The sequence below is a fragment of the Tupaia chinensis genome, unplaced genomic scaffold, assembly GCF_000334495.1.
Source record: "Tupaia chinensis unplaced genomic scaffold, TupChi_1.0 Scaffold000574_1, whole genome shotgun sequence".
Taxonomy (NCBI): domain Eukaryota; kingdom Metazoa; phylum Chordata; class Mammalia; order Scandentia; family Tupaiidae; genus Tupaia; species Tupaia belangeri.
The window spans coordinates 395,097-405,121 of record NW_006160088.1 but is presented as its reverse complement, the minus strand read 5'-3'; the positions used below and the strand labels follow the sequence as shown (position 1 = coordinate 405,121).

Genomic DNA, 10,025 nt, shown 5'->3' with positions numbered 1-10,025 from the left:
AAGCGCTGTTCCAATTAAGCATTCTCCTGTCCTTTGAGTAGATATCCAGAAGTGGGATTGCTGGATCATATTGTAGCTCTATTTGTAGATCTTTAAGGAACCTCCATATTGTTCTCCACAGATCAATTTATATTCCCACCAAAAGTGTAGGAGAGTTCCCCTTTCACTACAGCCCCACCAATTATATTCTATATGCAATACCCATGACTCTGAAATAACCATGAAAATATGACCCTTACAGCAGGCCAATGATGAATATTTATTACATTCAATATTCTTAGTATTGACCTGTCTGATGTCAACATTTACTGAAACACTTGCTATATATTAGGCGCTGTAAGGGTTACAAAGGGCATAAATGACATGACATTTGCCTTGTCTGGCAAGAGATCTAGATTTCATGAAATTTTCAGGAAAATAAACCATGAAGTAAAGGACGCAGGATTCACTCATTAGCTCTATCTGATGGGGTCTCATGAGCATTCTTGTCTTCCTTGTATCCTGCACCATTCAAAAATGATGGTAGGAGGCTAGCAGGAAGTGTAGTATTTAAGGTGCTGGGCTCCCACATGGCCAACCATAGTGCAAGTCCTGACTCAACAGCTTGAAAATCACACTGAGCATGTGCATGCCCAAAATCCTGGCAGGAGAATGGAGGAGAAGGTATTGCAACAAGACCATCCCCATGAGGGTGACATTTCACTTTCCCTCAGTATGTCCCTCTCTCTCTCTCTCGCAAGTGCACAAACTCTATGGCAAAAATCTTTTAAAGAAACAAAGATGGTGTTGGGAAACAGAACCACACCCCCAGGGAGTGAAGAAATTAGTACAACAACAAAGAGCCGTTCAATTGGCAATTTTTTTCACAGAAAAGACTCTTAGGAAAGATGAAAGCAATATTCAGGAATTTTTAATATTTTATTTCAGTTGTACTCACAAGAAAATAAAAACAGTCTTAGAAGAGATGACAATAGTTTTCATGATTTTCTTGAACAGTCATGAAAAAAAATAACCAGACAACCAGTAAGGCATGAACACCACTTGATTGGAACAAATGTTGTGTGAGTACCAATCATGTAGAATGGATACTGTGTGGTATGGTCATCAGCCAATCAAACTAGATACCCTCCACAGCCCCATATTTTGCCAGGAAATACCCTTTGAGATCATTGTTGGTTCATAGGAGATAGTCTAGGGTAGGGACTGAACGTGATTTGAGATCAAAAAGTATCTTATAAATCATGGTGGTATCAGGCTTGTCTACCTTTTATCGGATTATTAAGTGAGAACGTTGAACAATGAGAAACATCATAGAGCTGGCCTTATGGCCTGGACATTAAGGGAGCAGGGTCCTACATGGCCAACCACACAGTTCAAATCCTGAACCCAGAAGCTTATAAAACACACCGGGTATGTGTGAATGTGCCCAAAATTCTGACAGGATGGAGAAGGGATTGTGGTGTAACTGTGACACATGAGGAGGCAGCTTCTCCCTCCCCACCTCGGTCCCTTTCTCTATCTTTCTGTCTCTCTGGTAGGTACACACACCCTCTGGAAAATTTCAAAAAAAAAAAAAAGAAAGAAAAGAAAAACATTATCAACATCATCATTACAAACTTGCATCTTGTATTTAGTAACTTTAAAGAATTCACTAAAATCCTGACACATTTTGAAGGTCAAAAATCTACTATAGCAATAACATGTTTGTGCATGAGGGAATCAGAGCTGTTGTGGATCACCAACCAGCACAGAGAGCTTCAGTAACCATTGCTGAGCCCAGTCACAGAACAGTCCTGTCTCAACTTGAGCTCTGAAGGGGTGATATGGTTGTGAAGGTCACTGAGTACATGTACATGAAAAACAAAATCATCTAGAAAAAGGCAGCAATTTCATTCTTTCTTTTTTAAGAGAGATTTTTGCTATAGGGTGGTGCGCTCACCAAAAAGACAGAGCTACGGAAAACAAGAAATCAATCCTTCTACCCCCAGGGGGATGGCCATACTGCAATCCCTTCTCCATTCTCCTCTCGGGATTTTGGGCACACACACACACACACACACACACACCTGACATGAGTTTTAAGCTGCCAGGTTCAGGACTCAAACCACGGTCAACTACATGGGAGTACAATGACATAACCATTACACCATCTGCTGGTCCCCAGTCATTTCATTCTTAATGACAGCATCTATGTTAACTTTAAGTAAGATAGATGTGCAGGAACAAAAGACAAAAATGACATTAACATGGATTTTTATAGAAGTCCTGCTTTCCTTCCTGGAAAATGCTTTATTCCTAAACATTATGATTCTATAAGCTACAACCAGAGCGGTAAATAGTTAAGAAAGTTAGTTAAAAATTTATAACTTTTTTTTATAAAAAGATAAATAAATGAATAAATGGAAAAATAAAGGAATAAAATATTTTTAATTAAGAGAAAGAAAATACAGGTTTGTTAACATTTTATTTTATATTTATTAAAGAACACAATGACCATTTCCAGTTTTTTCCTGATGTTGTAGTATGTGAGTAGGTCCCTGCAAAGCATAATCCACATCTAATTCCCTTGAGGAGATTAGAACAAGCCTGACTAAGTAGCAAATACAAACAAGTGTCTTCATGCATACAATCACTAGAATTTTATTGTCTTTTAAACTTTTAAACTCTGACTTGCCAATCAATTGCAGACTTTGGACTGGTTCTTATTTTTATTCTCTTTTTCACTGATAACATGAAATAATGCTCCCCCCTATTAAACATACATAAATGTCATTTAAATACAATTTAAGATAAAAATATTTTAAACGTCATGGTAGAATAGACTTATCTACCATTTGTTAGATTAGCAAACAGGAGTGTGCAATGATGAGAAACCTTATTATGATGAATTTACAGCTTTTTCTTAGTCACTTTATGGGATTCACTAAAACTTGAATCATTCTAAAGGTCAGATTGTACTTGAGAATGTGGGAGAATTGATTCCTCCCCTCACTATAAATTATCAGTGCCAAGGACTCCAACATCCCTTCTTCAGGTCACGGCGACAATGCAGGAGCCTAGTCTTAGGACAGAGAGGAACGATGGCATCGTCATGTTGTCAATTGTCGGCCAAGTGCAAAGTACAGCCCAGAGGAAGTTTTCACTATACTAAAGTTACGTTTCTGATCTTCATGGGACTGGCCATGGGAAATGAAACCCGGGGCTGCTTTGCTGGGCCTTGCCGCTGTTGAGCAGATTCCTGTTAACAAAGGGGAAAGGGTCCATTTAATCAGCTGAGATCACTGAGAAATGCACACTCAAGAAGAAAACTCCACTTATCAAACAAGATCAAATTAGGATGCATAGAAAAACAAAAATGTTAACACATACCCTTCTTTTCTTTCATTATTTCCAATAATATACACTCAAGAAAGTTTTCTAAGTTCAGGGCCCAAAGGGCAATCCATATCAAAGAATCCAATATTTGTTTTTATGAAAGAAAATTACTGCAGATTCACTATTTTGATTTGTTTATCTCTTTTCCTAGGAAGTTCTTGCTCTGCCTGGTAGCTTTTTGAAATCAAAATATATTTCTGAACTTCTTTAAATGACACATTCTTTCTAATACAAGGACAATACTGAAGAACTGATTCCAATTAAATCACCCTTCTACCTGCTTGGGCAGTGAAGGATGCTGGCTCCTGTCAGGAAGGAAGAGGTCCTTGTCCTTCTCCTTCAGAAATGTAATCCCAAATAAACCATTGAATCCTTCGGAGGTATCAGTCTGGCTAATAGAATCACCCTATTAAAAATGTGTGCAATGTGTTTTTTCTGCCAGTCTTGAGCATGCCAGCTCAGGTTCTGGGGCATATTAGCTGCATTTAACATCTTAAATAATGTAACTGGACACAATAAATTATTCACATTGTGATGGAAATGTTAGTAAGTCTTGAAAATAGAATTCTGGCTTGTAGTTTCAATTTATTGACTCCCGATACACAAAGAAAATTCGAGAGCTGCTTGAACTATTTCAGCCATGTGCTATAAGGATTGTGCTTTCTAGGCCAGCTGAGGGTGTAGTGGTTAAAGCAACTGGATTCCACAGGATGGACCATGCAGTTCGAGTCCTGGGCCGGGCACTTTGGAAACCATGCTGGGCACATGCGTGTGCATGCCTGTGTGTGTGTCCAAAATTCTGAAAGGAGGAAAGGAGAAGAGATTGCAGTGTGACCATCCCCCCAAGTGTTGCTTTTTCACTTTCTTTTTCTTTCTCTCTCTTGTAAGTGCACTGGCCTTCCAGCAAATTAAAAAACAAATTTTTTTTTAAAAAAAAGAATTTTGCTTTGTGCTGTGAGTATGATTGAGATTTTGTTGGATGTTTGCTGTTGTCCTCACTATCATGTTGCATGATCTTGCTATTTTCTAAATTTATCAAGAGCTTATTCTGTTGATCTTAATATGAGGAGTGAATGACAGGGAAAGCTTAATCCAGGTTTCAAATTGTTCATACATTCATCCTCTAAAACTGACAGAGATAGAATTGCCTAAAACAACCAAAAACAATGGACTGACAGTGACATGAGGCATAGAAAATGGAGAGGAAAATGAGGATTGTTTGTTGTAGATATTCATCGAGATGTAAAACATTTGTAAACCCAGTAGCTTCATAGAAAAATAAAAGGAGCTTGCATTTCCCCATAAGCAATTATAGTTCTTAGTAAAAATTTCACATTTTATTTATCAGGTTTATCCTAATGTGTTTCAACTACAGTTACACCAACAGAAATTCCTGTCTAGAATATAGTGTTAGTATTACATATTCTAATTGTAAATTCAATTAGAATAGAAATAATCAATAAAGAATAATGTGATGTTTTGGTATGTCAGTTTTGAACATCTCTTTTCTCCTGGTCCTTCCCATGATTTAATGCATGATCTGAGTCTCTACAGTGCAAAATCCTATTATATCTTTCATCCATTTTGCATGCAGTGTGTTTTAGGGTCCACCTACCACACAGGTCTATCAAAGTGGATCCCCACTATGGTGCTGCATGGATGATGGAGTACTTTAGTACTGAGACCTTTCATTCGACATTGATCACAGCACCACTGTAAGCATCTCAAAATCTCCATGTCTTGCAGCAAGCTCAGTGCTGCAAGGACATGAGGTACAAACAACTCTAAACGCACAGTGGTATACAAACTCCCGGAAACCAGCTAACCCTTGCTTAGAAACAATGCTATACTTGTCTTTTTTGTTTTCATAGCAGGCTATAAAAATATCTTCCTCAAAGCAGATGACCTGGGAATCATGGTAAAAAGTACTAATTCTTAGGCCTTTTTCTCCAGAGACCCTGATCCAAAGATCCTGATCCAGAGATCCTCCACTTCAACAACCATTCTTTTGGAAAACAAGGTTCCAGGGTTCAGGAAACATACTTCTGTTTCTGCCAGGTAATGGCAGGAATAAGGACTTCCCATTCCATTTTTTTTTTCCATTCAGCAAAGACCCCAAAAGGGGAGAGAGTTGAGAGGTAGAGATGAGCAAGTGTCATGGTTTGGGTAACGACTTGTCCTCCAAAGTTTCATGTTTTGGAATCTGATGTTAGGACGTGGTGAGATCTTGTGGGCCATGACTGGATCATAGTGATTGCTTCATGGAAGCAACACTCTAATGAACTAACTATGATTAACTATATCTCATAAGACCCAATAAGTTCTACTCTCACGAGAAGGAATTCGTTCTCGGGAAAGCTGGTTGTTTTACTAGAGCTTCCCGCAGCTTGCCTTTTTTTTTTTTTTTTCTCTCTCTCTCTCTGCAAGCACCCGCCATCTTCTGTGCTTCTATCAGCCATGCTGTAGACCAGCCTGATGCTAGGCCTATCTATGCCTTTGGATACTCTAGCCACCAGAGTGAGTTAATACGCCTCTATTTCTTTATAAATCACCCAGTCTCAAGTATCTCTGTTAGCAATGCAAGAATAAATCAAAACAGCTGGGCCAGCACTCCATGCAGCTTGGCGCTCAGGGCCCTAGAAACTGGTGATTCCTCTCATTGTACATAACCAAGCCCCATCTATAGACCTGACCTATGACAGCCACCATCTCTCATGGCTTCTGACCATGGTGGTTGGCCTGCTTTGGTGAAAACTCCAGCCCATGGCCTGTCCCCTATGACACTGGCTCTGAGACAAGTCCTCACTCTTCTGAAATTTTCTAAGGACTTCTAGTGCTGAAAGTATCAAGAGATAACTAAGGATTTCAAAAGAGTCTCCTCATTACATCTTGTCTTGCCCTTCTCCATGTGGTATGGGCCTCTAGCGCCCCAGACTTTAACCAAAAGGACAGTGAGGAGGCAAGAGCTAAAGTGAGCTGGCACAGAGGCAAATGGGGTTTTCTACCCTTCTTATAGTACTAAAATTCTAAGGCCAGCAGGTGACCCAAAGATTAAGACAGCTGGCATCCACATGGCCAACCATGCAGTTCAAGTCCCAGACCTGGCAGCTTGAAAAGCACATCAGGCACATGTTTGTGCATGCCCAAAATCCCAAGAGGAGAATAGAGACTAAAGGACTGCTGTGTATTGATCTCCTCTCCGGGGTGGAGGGGTGTGATTTCTCTCTCTCTCTCTTTCTCTGTTTATCCAATGAATGCATGCACCTTATAACAAAAGCTAAAGAAAAATAAAATAAAATGTAGTTTCTCATTTTAGTAACTGTTGGATATAATCCAAATTGTGCTGGGTAATTCATAATGAAGGTGCAGCATGTATAGGCTCTCTGAAGCCCCAAGATGCAGACACAGTGTGCAGAACTCAGGGTGGGACAAGAGGTCGTACATGGAAGGTGAGGGCACAAGTGACCTAGCTATGCTCCTTTCTCCTCCTAGTGCCATACGTGGCCCTGAGCTGGATGTTGATCTTTTTATATTTGTAGGAAAATCCATGCAATTCCAGGAAGAAGGGACAAGAATAGGGACACTTTCATTCCAACCCCTTCTCAGTATAGTTAAGCATGAATGCCTTGGGACACTAAGCTTGACCTTAAACATAATGTCACTTTTAGGTTGTATTTTCTTCCAAGGTTGTCTAGTAATATTTCTTGTCATAAGCAGATTAAGATGAGCAGAACAAGAACAATGCCTATATGGGCATGCATGTTCCTCATAGCACCTTTCTCCTGACGGCATCACCCTGGACATTGAAGATATTCTCCACTTGAATGACTGACTACTTAGTGGGCACCTAGGAACACTGCTGGACTGTGTGTAGTCAGTAGTCATTCACTAGCTAAGACCTTCTGAAAATGCTGAAGTAGACAGACCACCAGGTTATGCAGATGAGAAGACCAGCATGAAGAGGGTATGTGCATGGCTTGACCATCTGCTGTACTGTTTACTCAACCACATAGTCCTACTCCAAGACCTTCTAATACAAAGCAAAAGCTTTAGTTGCTATCATACATGCTGTGTCTCCATGGGTAGGCTGTTTATCTGACCCAAAAAACTCCACAGCAACCAACATTGGGCAGTGTTTGTTGCAAGCTGATTCAAAGCTTCAGAACTTCCATTTAATTTGAAGACTTTTCAGCACCTGAGCCTGTTAAGGCTTTTCTGCAAAAGAGCTCAGTCCATAGTCAATAACCCTGAACTCTAACAAGCCAGCTTCTCAGACAGAGCTCCACTGGGCACCATCTCTGCCCCAGAAACACCCTGCAATATGGGCAGCTGAAATAACAAACTGGAGTCACACCAAGGCATGTGGAGAGAAGAAAAGACTCATCTGCCTTTCCTGGGCCCATTAAGGAACAAGGCTCACTCACTACAGACGGAAGAAAGATTGTGAAAAGGAAGACCGTGATTGCATTGTCCTGGCAACTTGGACATCAGAGACCAAGTGGGGCTACAGGTCCTGGCCTTCAAGAAGCTCTTAAAAAGGAAGATCTGTGCCAAGGTCACCTTGGCCTGTACTACCTGGTTGCTCTCCACTGTCCTGTTAACCACATAGACTTTGTTCTCTTTGGACCAGAGGCAGGGAAGAGAACTACTGTGTTTCAGGCCCAACTTTCTCATTCCCTTCTCTGATTCTCCAAGAGTTTCATGGGAAGCACTGCCCATGACACACCCGGTGTCCAGGTCTTCTAAAATGGGCTGCCTAGAGGTAGTGTCCGGCCCATGTCTGCAAAGACACCCTTCGGTTATAACCAAAGGATTGTGCTTGATCTAAAGGTCCTCTACTGTAAGTAGTAAAATCCAGGCATTTAAGAAAACCTCTTGCCCATATCTAGCCTGGACAGAAACAACTGATCTTCCTGGAACCCTGGTTTGCCTCTTATGGGTCTGATGCTCTCTGCTGAGGCTCACAGCTCTCCTGGAAACCTTACAAATACTTCAAGAAACACAAGGTTACGTTACCAGCACCCAGGGCTAAGCACCTCGCTAGCTACTGCCCTTTTTCCACCAATAGATTATTTAGCTGTTTACATGATTCAGTAACAGAAACCCTTTAAAATTTTACTCCCTCTGTATTTCCAAAGCCCTACAAGCTTTAGAAGTATCACTCCAAGTTCCAAAATGTCATTCTCTATTCTTGTATCCAAATGCATCTAGAGTTTCCCCTTTTCCTCATTATACTGGATGCTTTTCATGGGGAATTATCTGACCTGATCCTCTTCTGAATCTCCTCCCAGCCTTGGCCTCTCCCACCGCTACATACCTGAATACTTTGGCTTTTCAAATGGAAAGACAATTGGCAAAAGGTAACCACTGAAAAGTTATGTAAATAACGGTTGGCTTAAATATATTCTTGAGGTGTCCATGCTTAACACTGGGTGGGAAAGAGCCCCTCTTCACCAGCCTGTGACCCTTCTACCCGGGTTCTTCCATGCAACTCCCTTCATGGCCTGATGATTCTTTCCTTTTACACACCACCGTTTTAGTCAGAGACTGGTCTTTCTAAAGGAAACTTGTTAAATTTCTAAAGTTAACCCTATCAACTTCAGATTAAACACAACAAAAGATACATGTGGCAAAGAAAGCAGATGCCATGGAAAGAAATCTACCTCTCCATTTTCTTGACACCCTGCCTGAGGAACGTAGCCTGAAATTGTATTGAGAGTTAATGATTTATCACTGAGGCTCAGCTTCTTTTGTACCACAGACCCCTCATATGTCTTCCTGCCTGGCTACCTGGATTGCCACTAATAATGTCACATAGGTCCTCCCGCTACATGACAGAGCATCAATCAAAGCTCCCCTTCCTCCCTTAAAAGCCTGAAAGGCACACACCACTGGCAAGATGCATCTGCTGAGCTGAATCCCAATTGCAGGGAGGAATATTATAGCCTGCAGCTACCTGAAAACTCATGTAAATACAATCCAAGAAAGAATAACCAGAGCTGTGAAGGCATAAGCTAGGCACTGTCACCTCAAGGTAACTGAAACGCTCATGCAGAACAAAGTCAAGACTATCTGATTCTGTCTGCTGTTAGAAATCCAATCTGTGATGTTAGCATTTCCAAAAGAACAAAGAGGAGAATATCCACATCTACTGGGAAAATCCTCTCAGAACTGCATCAAAAAATTTCACATTTGAAGTTGCATTTGTACAGGCCAGCAAAGGGTGCAGATTATATATATTACATATATTATATATTGTTTAATATAACTTTGGATATAAAATATCTTGTTTTCTGCATATGAATTCTAATTCATTCATGTATGACAATCAACAGAATATGGACATATGATGTCCTCAGTTGACTGTTTTCTTCTGTGAGAGTACAGCTCCCATCACATTGCTTACCAGTCAACAATATCTACAGCTCATGCCTGTCCTTGGAACTACAGACTCAAGAACACAACTGCACACTCTGCTTCTCCATATGTATGTCAAACAGATACCTCAAAATCTACAAGCCCCAAATTAGATGTTTGATCTTTCCCCAAAAACCCTGCTCTAACCACAACAATCCAGCCTTCTAGTGGTCCTGGCATTACTTTTTTTTTTTTTTTTTTTTTGGAAAGGGTTTTTCTCTTTGGGGGGTGTG

At 40.6% G+C, this 10,025-nt stretch overlaps 1 protein-coding gene across 4 annotated transcripts in view; it reads right to left on the bottom strand.

Annotated features, from left to right (window-relative positions):
• Positions 1–2,447: 2,447 nt before the first annotated feature.
• IGSF5 (immunoglobulin superfamily member 5) overlaps positions 2,448–10,025 on the bottom strand; it is a 61,453-nt gene continuing 53,875 nt past the window's right edge. For all 4 annotated transcript variants that reach the window (XM_006158165.3, XM_006158166.3, XM_006158167.3 and 1 more), the window contains one exon: positions 2,448–3,238. In XM_006158165.3, the coding sequence (XP_006158227.1) occupies positions 3,143–3,238 (96 nt within the window). In that variant the 3' untranslated portion in view covers positions 2,448–3,142. The remainder of the gene's footprint in view (positions 3,239–10,025) is intronic.